This window comes from Micromys minutus, assembly GCF_963924665.1.
Source record: "Micromys minutus genome assembly, chromosome: 20".
NCBI lineage: Eukaryota > Metazoa > Chordata > Mammalia > Rodentia > Muridae > Micromys > Micromys minutus.
The window spans coordinates 15150014-15170157 of NC_137955.1; the positions used below are offsets into that span (position 1 = coordinate 15150014).

At 40.1% G+C, this 20144-nt stretch overlaps 1 protein-coding gene across 1 annotated transcript in view; it reads left to right on the forward strand.

The window, feature by feature from the left end:
• ARL15 (ARF like GTPase 15) overlaps positions 1-20144 on the forward strand; it is a 353902-nt gene that overhangs the window by 164176 nt on the left and 169582 nt on the right. Inside the window, exon 4 of the mRNA XM_080933659.1 lies at positions 6042-6250. Coding sequence (XP_080789785.1) covers positions 6042-6250 — 209 coding nt within the window. The remainder of the gene's footprint in view (positions 1-6041; positions 6251-20144) is intronic.

Consider the following 20144-nt stretch of genomic DNA (forward strand, 5'->3'; position numbering starts at 1 on the left):
CTCTTTGCTTGCACATGATAGAGCAGTCTTCTAACACTGCCCTTTCCTTTGCACACCCAATCTAGAGTCCTTAGGAAATAGATGGCTGATCTGATTCTGTTTCTTAGTAGCGTGGCCATGGATCCTGTTTGGATGCCCCAGTATGGACCCCCATCTCCTTTAAGGCTTTTAGGAAGCTAATAAAGCTCAAACCCTCACTATATCACCAAAAGAAATGGCATTTCTCTTTTTATTGATAAGAATACTCTTCTTAGAAGCTCCAGGGCTCTGTTACATTCTGGTCAGTCATACAGAATGCAAACTTCGTGCTGTACAGAGGCAGGGCAAATACTTGGGAGCTTTCTTTTCTTTAAATCTCTCATGTTAGACTGGGTCCTGGGTCTTCTGTCAGTGTGCGTGGCTTTTTTGTTTCTTTGTTTGTGTTTGTTTTTGTCTAATAGACTGCTGTGTCCCCATGACCTAATGATCTAATCGATGACTAATTGGAAAACATTAAGAGTCAATGTATATCACAGATACAATTTTGACCATGAGAGCATGTTTCATCTCTTATTTTCCTCTGTTCTTGTTAAGGTTTCTCGAATGTGGTTTCCTTGGTAGCTATTAGAATGACCTTTTAGATTCCTCTGGGTTCCTTACAACTTAAAAAAAAAAATCTTAATACTGCACCCCTCCCTCTTGTCTGTCTATACCTTTCTCTTTTTCTTTCTGTCTCTTTCTTTCTCTCTCTCTCTCTCTCTCTCTCTCTCTCTCTCTCTCTCTCTGTGTGTGTGTGTATGTGTGTGTGTGTTTGTATGTGTGTGTGTTTCTGTTAGCTAATTTAAGTCAACTACACACATGCTTGAGTCACTTTTAGAAGAGACCCCCTCCTGACCCCAGACTGAGGTGTTGATAGTTTTTTTCAATCTATTGAGATGAGAGGGTCCAATTAACTGTAAACAGTGTCACCCTAGGGTAGGTGGCCCTGAATGCTCTAAGAAAGCTACCCTAGCAAGCCATTATAAGTAAACCAGTTTCCTTGACATCCGTTCCTGCCTCTAGGTTCCTACCCACTTCCTGCATGACGTCTCTCAGTGAAGGACTGTGGTATGGAACTGTAAGCTGAAATAAACTCCCCTCCAAGTTGCTCAGACCATGGGGTTCGATCACAGTAGAAGCCATAAGACAGTGATGTATGTATGTGACTGTGTTCTGTGGGTACAGATAGCTGTAGTGGAGGCCAGAGGACAATCTCAGATGTCAATGCCCGCGTCCATCATGTGTGGAACAGCATCTCTTATTAACCGATGCCTATGCCACACTACTTGGCCTGGGATCTTCTGTGGGTCCTCCTGTCTCTACCTCCTGTCTCTCCATAGGATCATGTTTGGCTTTTCATGGGTTCTGGGAATCTGTCTTCCTTCTTGGCACTGTAAAGTGCTTTGCTCTCTGTGCTTCTCCCCAGTCTGTTCTTACAGCTTCTAATAAGTCAGCATCAGGCCTTCAGTGGTCAGGGCAGTTAGCAACAGCCTTCCTCACAAAGGTTCTACTGTTACCACTTCCTCTTGGCTTTAGGTCTAAGTGTAAACAGTATGCACCACATTTGAGTTTGGTACCTAGCCATTTTGTGTAATAATTGTAATTTAAGGGCTTTAGAGCATGCAGTTTTTAGGCTGTGGAGTCAAGGTAGCTTCAGGTTATGTGAGATGCATGTCCTTCCTGCATGGAAAGTAACCATCAGACAGGAGTCCATGGCCTTCCCAATACATATCCATCCTCAAAGCATCTGGTAGTGTGGTCGATGATACAACCGTTTTTCATTTTAATCTGTTTCACTGCTGTCATCTACCTTGCCACCAGTTTTCTCTGTACTGGTTTCCTTGGCCCTACTCTGGGCTAGGCTGCTGCTACCAAAAGCTATTGGCTTTTTGATAACCATTGGCAGTTTAGGATTCTTAACTAGGTGTTTGTGAAGAAACTCAGGTATACCAAAGGTTTCATAGAGATTTTGTTGTACGAGAGTAAAAGTCTTTTTACTTTTAACAATAAACTATTTACATCTTCTATCAACAAAGAACACTTGAAAAAGTACAATATATTTTTTTTTTGGCTTTTAATTGTTTTTCCCTCATTCATCAGTACTATTGATTAAGGTCTTGTCATTTAGTCTCACTATTTTGAAGCCTTGCGTATTTCTAAATATGGAAAATAAAAATATAGTTTCTCTTTGAAAGAGTTGGATGTCCATTGTGTCCCCTGAGTTTCTTAAATATGTGTCCAGTGTTTTCTTCTTTATAATTGGTGCCCTGGGTATCATGCAATGTGTGGGTGTATTTGCTCCTTCTCATAAGGGTTTTTCTTTGCTTCTTCTTTGTTTTCCAAGACAAGAATTCTTTCTATAACGACCTTAGTTGTCCCGAAACCTTCTTTTTTGACCAGAATGGCCTTGAACTCCTTGAGGTCCATGTGCCTCAGTCTGGAGTGCTGGGATTAAAGTGGGCATCACCAGCCAGCTCCTTCTGATCGGTTTATACGCCTTATACTTGATGTTGCTTTTATAGGATTTTGTATTTTGTATTGAGATGAACAATAGTTTTCTAAATATATCTCTTTATACTCTTTTCCATTGTCGTGTATATACTAGATACTTTAAAAGGATTGGTTGGGTCAGTTGGAAGTAGTCAGTTTAGAAGTAGTGCCACTGGGGTGTATATGCATGTGTGCATGCATGCATATGAGTGTGCAGGCGTGTGTTAGGTACCGTTTGTTCCAGCCCCTCCCTGCCACAGTGACTTACGTGGCAAATTAGTTTTTTTATCTAGCTCATCACTACCAGTCAGTGATCACTTTGTCTCAATCACATTTAGACTTAAGTGAGTTTTGAATGGATAGTCTTGTGTGTGTGTGCGTGTTTTTTTTTTTTTTTTATTAATACATTGAAAATGATAGTAGTATCTATCTTTGGAGCTATAGAGAAGGTTAGAGGTCAGGAAGACTGTGTTGCTCTTGCAGAGAATCCAGGTTCTGTTCCCAGCACCCACTTGGTACCTGAAAACCTTCTCAGCTCAATTCCAGGAAATCTGATGCCCTCTTCTAGCCTCTGCTGGCATTTTACACACACGATGCACAGAGAAAACACTCATGCATAAAGTAATAACAAGTAAATCTTTAATCTAAGAAATTATTTCTCACATCACCAGGTTGTCTTTGAGTGAATTAGTCCCCATAAGAGACTTAGGCCATTGCCGAGCATGGAAGAACTAGTCATTGGCTAGTTGCATACACTGGTTATCGATGGTTCCAAAATCAATATGCAAGCATTCTGGACGTTCTCTTTGGCATCGTGGAATTAGCAGAGGAACAAACACCTGCATTGTTACATGAAAATTGTGTATCTCACATTTTTAATGTTAGTAAAATTTGTAGTAAATTTTGGTACATATACACACGGTCCTTTGTTATTTTTAAATAGTCATCACTGGATGAGTCGGCTGTCACTTCTGTCCCGCAGACTTATGGATGGGTTTCTAGCATATGGATAGTGTCTGGATTTAGCTTGTAACAGATGCTGTCAGTATCATACACAGATCTCCTTTACTGGGCCAATGCATCCGTCTCCCAGCTGCTGTGCTATTGGCTGCTAATGACTCACACCTGTACCCTCCTCCAGAGGCCCACTCTTGGCTGACAGTAACTGCCCCAGCCAGATATGGTGGGAAATTATGAGATCTGGTCCCAGCTCCCTCCAAGTTCCTAAGGGGTGGCTCACTGCCAGTCACTATACAGAGAGATCCTGGCCTCTGGACTGGACATCTTGCATGATTCGATCCAGACTCTAAGAGCTCCTTGGAGGATCAAGCTGGGGCGAGATCTCTGACACCAGTCCTTTAGCATGATTCTACCCCTGTCTAGTTTACCGCTTTCACTCCTGACTTCTCTTCACACCATTCTTTCTATAACCATGCGTGCAAGCAGGGCCATTGCTGGTTGTGCTCCTAGGGAACATCACCTTAGGTGTGGCTCATCAGTAGCTTTCTTGTTCTATTGGTTCCCCATTGCTTAGGCAATGAATTTCACGTGTCAAATCATCCAGCGTTGAAATTTCTTTGCTCTTAATTTCTTATTTGTTTCCTTGGTCCCATCCTTCCTAATGTGTATCAACACTGTTCATGTCCCTCCTGAGGACCATTTTTCAAACTCCCTATGCTTTTATGTGTCTAGGCTCCTCAGTATACTGTAATGGTGAGTTATCTTACAGTTTAGGATCTGAAAATTAGTTTCAGAGCCTAAGTCAGTTAAACTTCCAGCCCTTAGTTACTGGGAGAATTGTATGATCTATTCTTAACCCTCAGCATGTTACCAGGGGTATAGTAGGTACTTGGTAAATGTTAGCTGCCTTGTCACACATATTGATTTTTAATTTATTTGTCTTGCTCTAAGGGATCATTTGAGTGGTGGTACTTTAATAAGCTGGTATCAGAACCTCTAGATTTCCTATTTCTCACTGAGAACAGGAACTGACCAGTTTTATCCAATGATGTGTTGGCTTGCCAGGGAGAACAGGCCCGATTCAGTTCTACCAGCAGAATATTCCCGCTGTGGCTCATATTGAGCTGCTAATGTGACATCACTGAAAATGGAGTTGGGAAGAAATAGACATGAATGATCTTTGCAAGCCTGCATACCCTAACTCTAGTCCCAAATTGCTCTGTCTGGATCCCTTACATTTAACACAGTATGTCACACAAAGGAGTCAGGTGTTCAATATGTGACTGAAAAACAGAGTTTATTAACTGATTGGGATTGGATCATGTGGTGCAGATTAGTAAATTACTTATCTAATTCTTGTTATATAACTGACTACATCCCTTTTGTTCAGCACAGACACACACACACACACACACACACACACACACACACACACACACACACACACACCCTTTCTGGGCAAATTCAATTCAGAATTCAGTTAATAAACCAATTCAGTCAGAAATACCAAGAGCCCTAAGACTGTGCTTCTTGATTTTTCTCCTAAGTACCCTGTCTCACCAATACCATGAGTGTACTCATTGTCTTTATTTTATTTTATTTTATTTTATTTTATTTTATTTTATTTTATTTTATTTTATTTTTTGCCTCATGAGTAGTGAACCCAAGTGGATTTATACAGATACATGAAAGGCCAAGATTTTAGTGCTTCACAAATTTCAGGGTTTAGTCATAAAAAGTTATTATGCTAATAACTCTCTACATGGAGTTAAACAAGGCCGCTCAGCTCTGCATCTTAGTCCAGTGTCTGTTGCTACAACAAAGTACAGACTGGCCAGTTTCTAATGAAAAGACATTTACTGCAAGTCTGAAGGCAGGGATGTCCCAGGTTGAAGCTCTGCGTCCGGTGAGGGTGACACAGTGACTTAATGTGGCCGCTGGCATCGGTGTTCAGAGACACTGAGCAGGAAAGTGTGGTTGTCTGCTCTTCCATTCACAAAGCCACACCCCATCATGGGGCCCTTACCCTCTTATCTCTAACCCTGGCTACCTCCATAGGTCCCAGTTCCAAACACCACCAACGTAAAATTAAAAGACTAAGTTTCCATCATATGAACACTTGGAGAATATTTCAAGCCTAGCCTTCGTCTATTAAAAGTTGCCACCAAGCTTACAGCAGTAGTGCAACAAGATGCCATGGTGAATGTCTACATCACATTGTTCTCTGAGTTGGGATGTCACTCAGTTAGTGGGAGTGATAATGAGTCTAAAACATTCTTTTATCTTTAATTAAAAAAAGTGTTTCCATGGTCACTGTCCCTCTATTTTGATATAAAGTGTGAAGATCAACATAAGCATCTGCACTCTGCTTCCCGGCTGCCTCCTGTGGGCTGTAACGCCTTCCCCTTACCTACGCGGTCTCTATGTTTTACATTCCTAGTCTACTCTGTACCACAGACTTCAGCACTCGGTTTTAGAAAGGATACTTTAGCTTCCAGTAGGAATTGTTGCTGGCGCATTTTTTAAGTTGACGAGTACTCATTTTAAAAGAGAAATGTATTTCATTTTGACAGGAGCTGATAATATCCGGAAATACTGGAGCCGTTACTACCAAGGATCCCAAGGGGTAATATTCGTATTAGACAGCGCCTCCTCGGAGGATGATTTAGAAACTGCTAGAAACGAACTGCACTCCGCTCTCCAGCACCCACAGTTATGCACTTTACCCTTTTTGATATTGGCCAATCATCAAGACAAGCCAGCAGCTCGCTCAGTACAAGAGGTATGCATGTCTCCCAAGGGCTCTAAGTCTGCCCGCTGGGTCTGAGTGTTGACTATTGCCGTCGCTGTGAATTGTAGGAAGACTATAACTGTGTGCTAGACGTGGTATTTTCGCCGCAAACCCATCATTCTCATGGGAAGTGGGAAGCCCGTTATGAGTCCAATGGAAGAAAAGCATATTTATATACCTAAGCTTGCTTGAAAAACAATTTCTTTCTTAATTGGAAGACATCCTTAGCTATTTTCTCATTTCTTTTGAAGAGGTGAAGGTCTGGTTAACTTAACATTTTAACTGAACCTCTGACTTGGTTCCTTCTGCACTAGCTTTCAGAGGGCTATGCTGTGGATTTGATGGACACCACTCGGCCTCAAGTACCATGTTCTTGTCCCTCTAAAATACTTGCTGCTGCTGCTGCTGCTGCTGCTGCTGCTGCTGAAAACCTAATGTCTTTTCTTGCAAGTTCCAGGCCACCAAATATGTTTCCATATGGCGACCGTTCGCTCTCCTTACCAAATTGCACTTATTTTGTTTCTCTCATATGGAAGTGTAAGGCTGTTCTGGGTATATGGTGTCACTCCGAGCCCAGCGTCTGATTTCTGGCACTAAGATAATAAGACGTAAATCGCTTATAACTTAGGAACAGGGGACTTGAACCACGCGTTGAATTCCTTTGCACCTGAACTTTGCAGGGTATTTTTCCCCCTCCTTCAGAAACCTGCAATGCCTTGAGTGGTTTGGGATGAAAGCGATTATGAGGAATGATGTTACCCTTCAGTCTGAAAAGAGCAGCGAAGAAACAAAGAGTTCAGTGAGATTTCGCTCCAAGTCTCCCGCACACTTAGCGAAGACCCATGGTTAAGACCCATGGTTTTTAGGTCTGGCTTTCCATCAATGTATTCTAAGTGCATAGGATTAGTGTGGATGATTTATTCTGATTTCACAGTATTAAATGGAAGAAGGCCCATGCATAGATACGTTTCATTTGATTTTAAAAAGGAAAGACAAAAACAGTGAAACACCGCGATTTATTCCTCAGCCCACAGAGCTGCCCGAGGTTGCATTCGCTTGTCTTTGAGACTCACCATCCTTTCACGTTATAGATTCTGGAAAATGTATGTGATGGTAATTAAAGAAAAATAGCTACCTGGCCATGGTGATGCACGCCTTTAATCCCAGCACTTAGTAGGCAGAGGCAGGCAGATCTCTGAGTTCGAGGCCAGCCTGGTCTACAGAGCTAGTTCTAGGACAGCCAGGGCTACACAGGGAAACCCAGTCTTGAAACAGCCCCACCACACTCCTCTCCCAAAGAAGAAAGAAAAACAGCCTTTCAGGTCATCACCATTCAGTTCTCCTGCGCTGCAGACATGATGCCTCCTGGATCTGGTCTTAGCATCCTGGTCTGCAGGCTCACCACACCGTCAGACTTCCTATCTGCAGAAGGGATAGAAAGGAATGGTGGACCAGTGCTGTGTTTGTTTCCATTGTGAGGTGCTTTTCTCTCAAGTACATTGTCATTTTTGCAGGCAGTACGGAAACTAAGTGTTCCTATAAATATAATTATCTATGTAGAAAACGTATGTGTGATATGTTAGAATGACGCTACATGTAGTAGCTGGCAGGGTTTTCTTTGGGTGTTTAAAGAAACTTTTTCTTAGATACTAGGTAACTAAGACAGACGTTTTTGAAAGATGTATTTTTGTCATTTCGTCATTTTCAATTATGGGGGGAAGGGTACATGAATATGATTCCCTAGAAACTGAATTTGCATCCTCTGGAAGTACATGTTCTTAACACTGGGCCATGTCTTCAGCCCCAAAGAAAACATTATTTAAACTTATACATGACTCACAGTACACTCTGTAGGAATTAGAGACTCGCATTGAGTGAAGGAAGCTTCTAGCAGTTAATTGGTTCTTCTTAAAAAAACAAACAAACAAAAAAGCACACATATCCCTTTTTGATTCACTGACTGATGTCTATCAGTATGGAATATTCATAGATATGGTGTGAAAATTATTCCAAGCCTGTACACAATTGAATGCAAGAGCACTCCATTTTTCTTCCCACTTGTATCAACTTTAAATAATTTTCTTATGTGATTTTGTTTGTAAATATAATTTCTAGAATACCAGTTTGAAGATATTTTCAGTAATGCACTTTTCCTTGTCAACACACATCATATAAGTACATGTCAGCAGAGCATTTTTGGAGTATTTTAAAGGGTATGGGGAACATTCCTTGGTAGACCTAAGGTCTGTAGGCGCATAATGAAGTGCTCACCCTAGCTTCAGTTTGGTATGAAAAGAAAGCAGAGCAGCCAAGTCTTTCTCTTAATGACAAAGAGGTTACTCTCTATAGTGTATTTATATAAAGCCTGGTTGAAATACTCTTAGGAATGTTTTAAGAATTAAATCAATACCTTATTGTTAGCATGAAAATGGAGTTGTGAAACTGAATCTTCCATGTTGTATAAACAATAACCTCAAACTGGGTGAGAAACAGCAGGCCAGGATAGGACATTTAGAAGCAGAGCAACTTGAAATACACTTTAGATGTTTTTGTAGAAATGTCTTTCGACATCTTTTTGCTATTCTTCCTTTCATTAAGATGGTACTTGCTCTGTGTCTTATAGCTTTCTATAACATTTCTGAACATTCGTTTATTTGTGCCTACTAGTTTGTGAATATTTGGTGGCGCTTTGAGGTTGATATTTTACCCTGCAAAGTATCTAACTTTTAAGGGGAAAATTCTGCTGAAAAACTGAGGAAGATGCATTCAGCTTACCAGGAAGTGCTAGCAGATGACATGGTTAATAAAAACCAGTGTGCTCTTAGGCTTGATGATTTCTCTCTTCCTAAAATTACTCGATTTTATGTTTTCTGGGGGAAATGTGCCAGGATTTGTCTGGTCGCTCGAGTAAGATTTAAGAATCCACATGTTTATTAAGATAACTGTTAACCTAAAAGTGGATGGAAGCCAGCGAGACCCAGAGGAGAAGCAGGAAAGGTGGCCAGGATTCCAGCGAGATAAAAATCGTCAGGAAGTTAAATATTTTAGCTCCATCTCATGCTGTGCATGTTACTGTCTGTCTGGAGCACGGAATTAAGAAAAGAAGACAATGGTGAAAATTACTCCATAACCCATGAGCAGGCGGCTTGCCCAACTATCTCGTTGCCCTTGGAGAAGCGAGTGGAATCTTGTATGTAGCCTGTCTTTTTCTTCCTTTCACTACGTACCTGGTATTGATTTGTTCAGCTTACCAGAATTTTAAGATTTTGTGTCTTGAAAATTGATAGTAGAAGCATACTTTTTTTTAAAAGCAAAACAAAACAAACAATACCATGGGAAACTACTTAGTAAAAGGACAACATATATACAGTTGGAAAGCCAGGCAATTCTTACACCAGATGTTTCTTCGGCTCACGTTAGGGGAGGTGTGGTTACTGTAGTTTTCCAGGATATAATCATATCATCAATTTTTCTCTATGGAAAACATACTAGAAAAAGCTACGCTCATGCCAAGTGACCCAGTTGATAGATTAGGAGGAAATATATTCTAATTTAAATGGTAAAGCTGTAAAATGAAAACTCTTAAGAGTAAACTGTTTGGATTTTTATTTGAATTGAATTGTAATTGTATCTAATTTGTTTTACAACTCCCTTTGGAGAGCTTACTTCAGTTCTGAAGTTACGAAGTAGTCCAGGAGTATTTTATGAGAAGTTAAGTTGATATAGTACTCAATAATGTAATCCTATTTTCTCTCTACATGGTTGCTGACCACCGTATTTACTTCCTGGCTTAAAAAAAAAAAATCTTAGTTTTGTTTTATTGGTTTTACCAGCCCATGCAAAATGACACATTTTGCTAACGTGAAAGAAACGGTCCTTATTTTTAGCAATTTTATTTGATCTGATGTTCATAGGTGTCCTTAATTCAGAGTTATGTAGCTTTTCAAAAGTACTACATTAGAAAAACACTATTGAATGTTTTTATTGCTGCAAATATTAATTGAAAAGTATTAAGACCATGAAACAGATTTTTGAAGCAGGGTTATAAGGCCCAGTGACTTGATTAGTTTTCTGCTTCATTAATTGGAAAATGCAGATTCTAAATTAGAGTGTCGATACTGTGCTGAGATTTGTGATTATAGTAATCTGTTAATTTCGATGTGATGTGCATGGAGCATTGTGTTATATTTGAAAATTTTAGAGTGGAAACGTGAAAGTATTTTAAAGGATTACTGGGATTTTTGGAGGATTATATATGTTCAAATTTTCTAGAGAATGAATTTAATCCTTGGGGGGTTTAGTCTGTACTCAGTGGTTGCCTTCTAGAAGAAGCATACATGTGATTTTTAGTGGTATTTATCTATTACAATTAATCGTAGTTCCTGTTCAGAGATTGTCTTCATGTTGCAGGCCTTTCTCCCTTCTCTAATACATGTCACCAAACAATGCACCTCTCCTTGGCATCTTTTATTTTGTATTGGTATTGCTCAGCTACAGGGTGGTTCTCTTTAGTAGTTCTGTGAAGGAACTGTAGACACGAATCTTATCAGAATTTCAATGATGACGAATCTTTTATTAGAAAATGTACAACACAGTTAAAATGGTATAAAATGTTCAGTTCTACTAAGTGTCACTTTCTATGTATGGAGGGCAACAGTTTTCACTGGGAAGTGTACTATACTTGAAGCCTGAAGAGCTCTCCATGTATCTTGACCTGCCTCTTGGCAGCATTGTAGAATACTGATTTGATCCACATAGAGCAGCTTACATACCTATGGCGTGAGCAGTTTGGAAGCTCCCTGATGGGACATATACTTATTCTAAAATGATATAAGAGATACAGATCATTCTGTCCGTTCCTCACAGATGTCCTCCATACTGTTAGAATTAAATTTTGCGAGGTAATGACAGGATTTGGGAGTCCATCCTCCACTGAATGACTCGGTTATTTCTTAATGTCCCTTGACCTGCAAGAAAAGCTGAGTTAGCAATCCCCATTATTGCAAAAACATCATCATGAAAAGTACACTTTAAAGAGGAGCGTTGAAGCTAAGAGCTCTGAGCTCAGACGGCAGACCTTAGCCATTTAAGTTTCTATGTGCATTCCTCCAGGAAAAAAAAAAGTTAATTTCTGTCTCACTTGCTCTCACCAGTCTTCCTTGTTACCTGCGTTTCTTGCATCTACTAGGGAAAGAGAATGTCCCACATCTACTGTAAACTAATAAAATCCTCATTCCCAAGCAAATTGGTTACTTCAGAAAGGGACATGTTTTTTTATCCAGGGAATTGTTCCGATTGGGGCAGAAAAAAAACACATTTCAAATCAGGACAGCGCATGTTCCCCAAAACAATCTCTTCTCTGCTTTCTTCCTTTCTTCAATGCTGGCAAGTCTTCACCTCCTGTAAGACTGGGAACACTGGAAACCTGTAAAAATGACATAATTCCTCCCGGTGTCCAGATGCTTCTGTGACTTTTCTCCCTCAGCCTGTGCAGAGCCCCTCTGCAGAGTTCGGTCCTTCCCTCAGCTTCCTGGCTTCCTGTTGAGTTTACCTTCCAGCTGCTCCAGTTTGGCTCCGATTCTCCCTGGAACCAGAGAGAACCACACCTCCTCCCTGTTTTCTACCTTGTCCTTTTTAAAAGTGGTACCATTTTCTGGTTTACCTGGAGTTGGGCAAAACTCCACAGATCTCAAATGCTATGTGCCTTGTAACTGGATTTCTCCCCGTCCCCAATCTCTCATTATTCCCATTTCCTCCAGGAAAGGTACCCTAAGATTACATGACACCAGACAGTCTTCTCCGGTGCCCATGACCTCTTTAGGTGCACATCCCTGATTTCTGCCAGTACCTGGACTTACCCAGATCATAGTATTAAAATGACTTGTCTCTCAACTTTGCTGCCAACTTCTGAAATCCATAAGCCCCCTGAAGGATTCTGACTAGTTTGAGTCTTGGTCCCATATTGTTTGAAAGAGTGATTACCATTGGATCTTCTCCACGCGTGTTCCTGCTGGCCCAGCGCTGCCTGCCTTATCCAGATTGCTTAATGCTATCTTTACTTAGCCCGACTCTTCTCGTCCCATCTAGAGTACAGAAACATTGGTTTTCCTGGGCTCCAAACCTGTGTGCTTCTACTGAGTACCTTCTCTGCAGGAGACCCTCAGCACTCTGCCTACAGTATGGTTTTTAGACCTTCAAGCTGTTAATTGTTGTATCTGCAAATGATTGATCTTGTGTGCTTTCATTTGTGATTGTTAGAGAGCTGGTTTGTAGTGTTCCTTTTTACTGTTTTCTAACCAAAATTCTCATAAAAGGAAGCAAGTCTTCTGTCCAAATCATAATCTTTTAATTAGTTTAAAAATAAGAAGTTGGTTTTTTTTTTTTTAACCATAGTGAGCTTGTTTTATTCACTAGCATTGAGTATGTTTTTTCTGTTTCTGTTTCTCATGTGAAGAGCAGTGCATATGAAGTTCTGAGTAAATATAGTAGAAAAGGTTTTAAAGTAATGGATACATTTGATAAAAAGCAACTTTGGTCTTTAATGAAATAATTTCTTATATTGGTAAAACAGAACTTTTAAAAAATATTTTTATATATTTTATAACAAAGAATCATTTCTATTGAAGTTAGAGGCCTGTTTTATTAAACAGTATTTGTTACTTATCTTGCCAAAGCAATATGGATTTAAGTAGTTATACGGGTATTTTACCCTTACTACCTATATTTCAAGTTTGTATTCTGTAAAACTTAATATTTCCTTAACTATTATTCATTGAAGGCAGTAAATTGTTTTTGAGGCAGAAGTCTATATAGTGCCAAGGAAGCATTGGATTCTGTGTGTGTGTGTGTGTGTGTGTGTGTGTGTGTGTGTGTGTGTGTGTCTATTTTATTTGCAAAAGAAAACTCAGTTCCAGTTCATAGCTAACAAAGTTAATAAAACATTTGTTGAGTTAAATTAATTGGGAGATAGATACATAGTTAATGTCAGTCAGTTGCTTTGAAGATAAAAAGCGCAATAAGCGTTAGTTATTATCATTATGATAATTATTATCATTATTATTATTACATAGTGTCTGCTTAAAAAATACCCTTAGTTTCTCCGGAATGGCTGAGCCTAATGAGAGAGGTTAATATGCTGGATTTTGTCCAGGGCTGAGGATTTGAGACTTAATACACTGAAAATTTTTTTTCCCTTCATTAGATCAAGATGTTTTTTTGTTCTTTCTCTCCCCTCCCCCAAATTAAAAAAAAAAACAAAAAACAAAAAAACAAAAAAAAACTTCCTTTAGATTTGGTAACCTGGGAGTTATTTTTAATAGTTTCTTTCCTTATATAACTTCTGAAAGCATTGTCTAGATTTTTTTTTTAAGAGTCTGGAAAGTTCATGATGAATTTCTCTTCACAGATCTTGTCTCTTAGTTAGCTATTTCTAAGTTGAAGAGAGCTCAAAAATCACAATTTTTGTATTTAAAAAATAGAGCATGAGCCATGGGAATGAACTATGGAAACTTCACCAGTCCTTAATTTTTTTTTTTTCTTAAATGGGAGTCTGTCTTTGGGAAGTTGCAAAAATAGCTCTAGCTATAACTATGTAAATTAATCTCAGTGAGAATATCTTAAGGGCACTGTATTAGATCCTTTAGAATGAAAACCTTCAGAATTAAGTATAATTCCTTACAAGATAAATTCCTTACAAGATAAATGCAAAGATCAGCATTAAAAGTCCAGAGGAAAGAAATATTGAAACATTGTAACAGGCATAAAAGTCAGATGTTGTCCTGGCTTCATAATCAATAAGACATTAATGACATGTCTGAAGAAGACATTCCCTAATATTATTGCAAATTAAGTAATAAAAGACCCCAAGAGAATGAAAGAAAAGGTGGCTGGAGCCACTGAATTACAATTGACAACCTAAAGGCAGTTGAAGAACCAATTGCTGGGGTGACTGTGAAGCTATTCACAGTGTGCAGCAGACAGAGCCCACCAGAAAGCTGGAACAATGCCTTCCGTTCAGCAATATTGCTTCAAAAGAATGGAAAGAAGGGAACGGGAAGAGCCACTGACCCCGAGACCAATTTCCAGGCAGCTGCACAAACTATATACTGTAATTAAAGGTTTTGACCAGTAATCACGGCAAAGCCAGACCACAGAAAGTCTGGGGAGCCAGCAAGGCTTCTAATGAGGCCGGCATCCTTTACTGACACATGGAAAAAGCAGGTAAGAACACAGTCCTTTTCTGGCCGGGACTGCAAACACTCGGCTGCGTTCTCACAAACATGACAACCACATGTGCATGGCCTCCTACCCCTGAGAACAAAAACACGAAGGAAAGCATAATACTTGCTTGCTGTTTCCGTGACTTAGAAGGGGTATTTTCCCTTGCCTTGCCTTCTTGGTTCATTACCTGTGAGTTGCACCTACTTGGACAAAAACAATGAGTCCGTGCCTCCGGTGGTACGGACAGATACTGGGTAATGAATGCAGCTTAACGGTGGCCATCCGTGGGGTGCACACAGCTAGTGAGCACTAACTTGCCTAAAGGGTCCCCTGTCTTTCATTTACTGGGATCTACAGTCTCTTGTTCCTTTTCTCTCATGAGTAATATCCCTTTCTATAGAATTCTACGTGTGAGCCACAATCTCTTATTGAGATAGATATGTAACAACCACGAATATTTATAGGCTGAGGAAATGGATCTAGTAGTTTCAAGCAAAGGTATAATGCATGCTTTCAATACAAGTGTGGGGTTGTTTTATGAGATCTGATGAAAAATCACATCTCGTTTTGAAAGCACTACATGGTTTTCTTCTGGCCGAATTCGTCCCTTTGTGATCTTTTGATACCATGGTATCTAACAGTAAGGAGCCAATTACCACCGTCTTTTCTAGAGCTTGCAATGTCTAAATTTGTATGCATATAAATCTTTGACCTCTCACCTGCCCCCACACTTAGATATTTTCTACTGCATAGGTTTCAATGAGGGAAGATTTGAGGATTTTCTTTTTATTGGGGCTTATAACTTAAGTTTGGGTGTTACATACAACTATGCTAAGCACAAGGCAGAAAGATTAACTAAGTTCATGCTACGCTATTCCTGAAATGAAGTTCTGAGGTCTTAAGTGAATACAATACAATACAGATAATGGTTGGCCAGGAAGTCATTCCATCAGATATTTGGGAGCACTTTCAAGAATGTGAACATAAGCCAGCCGGGCCATATGCGAAGAGGACTCTGCATAGGAGCTGTGAAATAATTTAGAGGTTGCGTGGAACAGTATAATTTTAACGTTGAGAATTTGTCAAATATTTATTTTTAGAATATAAAGTTACGACTAAATGATTTGTCAAGCCAAAACAGGGCTTTGTTCAAAGGAGCCAAAGTGGGAAATCTGGGTAACTTGTGCACACTTTTGACAGAGGGAGCGGTGAGATGAAATGAGACCATGCTTGCTGAGGAAACCCTTGGGAACAGCTGACGACTGGGGTGGGGGAATTCCTGGCTGTTCTGTAAAAGCAAGGTACTCTCTCCCCAGATGTGAGGGTTGAGCGTTTACCACAGAATGCATGAGGAGGATCCAGAAAGGCCCAAGACAGGGATACGACTCATGCACTTCGTCATATCTTCAATGCAGTTGTTGTTGCTCTGCAAGAAACAAAGATTTGTACCCTAAAGCCTTGGTTTTAAAACATGTGAAAACGCACTCTTAAGTACACCTTTCTCTCTTTCATATATAAAGAGTTACATTTTAATTCTAACGTATCTTAATTTAAACTGGTACTTGCCCATTTTGTTGGGTAATTCTCTAAATATTTGAATTATTTAAGTGGGAAATCAGAGGTCGATAATTTTACATGTATGTTGCATATCTGGACCAATAAAGGGGGATGACAAGTTACCATATTTTTATACTGATGTCTTTGTGTTAGTTAACCTTAGGTTCGGATAGCTTACTTTCTTTTGATTGATTTTTTTTTAACTCGGTAACTCTGGCTTGTTCAATGACTTTTACATTCATTAAGGAAAGTTTTTTTATTTTTTTTTAAATTAAAGGGGGGGACAGGCTTTCTGATAAAGCACAAGGTGACAAGGTTACTTGAGCAATGGCTTATTATTAAGATAACGTTTTTGTCTGGTTGTAGTTTTTACACTTTATTACTTTTGTGTCATCTGTATGAGTGGTTCGCGTTATGTGCGCTGTGCCTTTGCCTGGTGCTCCCCTCGGCCAGAAGAGGGTGCTGGATACCCTGCCACCAAGTAGGTGTAGAACTAAATTCATGCCTCATGCTAGAGCAGCGAATGCTCTTTCTTACCCACTGAGCCATCTCTCCAGCCTCTTGCTTTGTTTTCTTCTTCTTTTGTTTGTTGATTTATTTATCTTAAGCTTTCCTTGTTATTTCACCAAAACCACTTTTTCCCCCCTATTATGAAGAGTTCTCTATTTTAGGAGATTTTTCTCTTTCTTTTTTTTCCCGGCAGTCTGTTCATGGTTCCAAATGTTGGGGAACCCCTTTAATAATTGACAATGTTATTTCATGCAAACATAGAAATTATAGACCATTTTGCTTAATCCAAGTTAATTATAGCTACAAGTCCATAAATGTTGTTTTTTTGGTTAAACAGTTAATAGGTTTCAATGATTTTACAACTGTATACATTAAAAGTGAAATACAAAGATTCTAAAAACCTTTTATTAGTAGTAGTTAGTTGGCTTCCAGCTATGGTGTGCCATGTAGTTCTTTAGCCATGGTAATGCTCAGCTAGAAAATATACTATTTAACATCATCAGAGGTAGACATTAATGTGCATGCCTTTAATCTCAGGTAGAGGCAGGTGGATTTCTGTGTGTTTGAGACCATCTTGGTCTATGTAGTTAAGTTTCAGGGCAACCAGGATTACATAGTCACTTCTTAACTGAAAGAAAATAAAAGTAATATATTTTTAAGCTGTTAAAGAAAGAGATATGGCTATAAGTCCTAGATTTATTCTCATTGGGGTTGGTTTTAGAGTAGCCTCTACAATTGGGGTTTGTTTACAGATTGTAAGTTCAAAAAGTAATTGCATTTAAATTTACTTAATCCATTCCTCTGTCAGTTAAGTTCCTGTAGAAAATACATGTTATTGGATTGGATTTCCATGGAATATTAAATAATCCAAACACACATATACATACACACACAATCTCACACACACAGAGAGGGGGGAGGGAGGGAGAGAGGGGTGGGAGGGAGGGAGGGAGAGAGAGAGCACAACTCTGTCTTCAGCAAGGCAGTTTGATTACCAGATATTGGGTGTTAAAAGGTTAGAAACACCAGCCTAATGGAATTTTACTTAACAACAAAATGAAGTGTAGATTATATATTGATGAATATAGTTATCTTAACAGCATCGATACCACAAGAGTTGGTCGGTTCACTTAACTACTACGTTTGATCTCTACTTACCAATGTTTGGGTTTTAAGCAGCTTACTGAGTCACATGAATGAGCTTAGAGGCACCATGCTCTCTAATTTTGCAAAAACAGATTTGTCAATCTCAGGTAGCCAGACCTCTCAGTTCGGAAACTTTGCAAACACATAGCTAAGTAAAGCAGGTCACATAAGGAGCGTACTTACCCATCAGAATACAGACTTACAAACAAGAATGTTTCCTCTTGGTGCGTTTCAGATCCTCTCTGTAGAGAAACAGATCATAAAAGATGACCTGGAGGAGGCTGGAGATGTCTCAGTGATTAAGAGCACTGACTGTTCTTAAAAGGTCCTGAGTCCAAATCCCAGCAACCACATGGTGGCTCACAACCATCTGTAATGAGACCTGATGCCCTCTTCTGGTGTGTCTGAAGACAGCTGCAGTGTACTTATATATAATAAATAAATAAATCTTTAAAAAAAGATGACCTGAAAGCTACTCCTCTGATTTCTTCTGTCCTTTTCTGATTCTCACCCGTTTAAGAGCGAGTGCCATCTTGAAGTTGTGACATATTTTATCTGGGTCACCTTTTCCTGCTTTACTACCTAGCCATGCTTCCAGTGAGCTGCAAGTGATTTCCTGGACGGCTTCAGTTCAGAAGTGTTATTATGGAATGTATTTGAATATACCTTCAAATCACGTGTTTGAGCATATCCATATGGAATGTGTAGGTCCTACTTGGCTCACTTTCAGCGCTTTGTGTATTCCAGGAATGCCCCTCCTCTGTGAGAGTGTATGCATTCATTCCCTTACTGGTGAAGATGTAAGTTGTTTCCGGGTTTTTCTGTTCACATACGAAGCTGCTGCTGAAGATCTCTGACTGTGTTTACGTGGGTGCACATGCCAACATGCTCCAAGTGAGACTGTAAAAGCTACCGGGAGCTGAGATACAGGCATGGAGCCTAGAGGATGCTCATCTCTCGGTCTGGAGACGGTTAGTGGTTTGGATGACTCAAAGCAGGCTTTCTGGGGTTCCCCTTCCTCCTGAGGGGGTGGGTAATTGAGAGAACACTTTGAGTCTCTTTGTTCATCTGTAAAATGGGATAGCCCTAGACCCTGCCTCAGAGTGAGGACACGGCCTAATGGAGGCTGTCATGAGGTGCCTGCCCCTCGCTGTCTTCCTGACTCCTGACAGACCAGTTTTAAGCCCTAGGATGTAGCTGAGGCGGTGAAAACTGTGCCTGCCCAGGGTGGGGTGTGCCTCCTGGGTGTTCCTCGGGCTCACGAGAGTGAAACGTATAATGTCCAAGTTAGGCACACTCTATACAGAGAGTCTGGAGTGTTCCTAAGGACTGCATTCCAGACACAGGGAGGAAAGGTAGTCCGGTAAAGAACAGGACACAGAAGACTTCATCCGACTTAAAACTTTTGTCAGAGCGCATTATGAGTATTTGTGTTACCTTCATCCTGGCATACATTAATCGGATTCCTGTCAAAACTTTCCCTCTTTTTCACCATTAGGTAATAAAATCTACTTTTCTCTGAGGAAGAAACTAGAAAAGTACCATCTTGTGACTTCTCACTTGGGGGAATGAGTTGTAAATTCTGTTGCAGACAGGTTGTTCTGCTCAATCTCAACAGACCGTGTTTGCAATGCTGTGAAATTATCTCCCCTCAAAACCTGGAAAAGCGTGTGGAAAATGTGCTCCTTTGAGGGGGCATGGAATGGGAGAGGTGTGGGCCACCTGCAGAGGTTGATGGCCCCCCCCCCCCCCGAGGCCCAGAAATCTGCCTTTCAGGGCCTGTGATTGACAGCCTGCTTGTTTCTGCCTTTGAAGGCCCAAGAGGTTGCTGGGATTATTTTAGAGTGTATGTGGCACTGTTCTTTCAGATTTAAATAGAATCTCCTCCAGCATGAAAGGTGGATTACTTCGTATTACTTTTATTGCTTCTCAAGTGTTTTTGGAAACATGGGAGAGTTCTTTAAAAAAAAAAAAAAAAAGGATTTTCTGGAGCGTACTTTCTTTTAGGGAAATTTTAAGAATTTATCATAGAATTTTTAAAAGTCTGAAGTTTAGTTTAACAGCGGATGGGACCTGATTAAAGCAAATTACTTTGTTAAAACTGAAAACAGGGTGGGGGGGGGGCTCATCCTATTTCTATATCCCTGCTAATAAATCAGACCTGTGTGTGTTTAACAAAAACGAGGGTGCGCTTTTTATCTCCTTCATTCTCGGTTTCTTTTGATCATTGGTCTGGGTGACCCCACGCTCGGGTTTTTTTTCTTCATTTGACATGGACAGATTTTTGAAGTATAGCTCTCCTTTGGGAACCCTGGGCAGTTCCACTTGACTACCCTGTGATCTAATGAGCAGTAATGCGGAGCTACAGTGGCCATTTTGTGTGCTTTGACGAGGGGTGGCTAGACAGAGTGAGGCAGAAAGGCATGTCTGGGGAGAAAGGGGACGCAGGGTG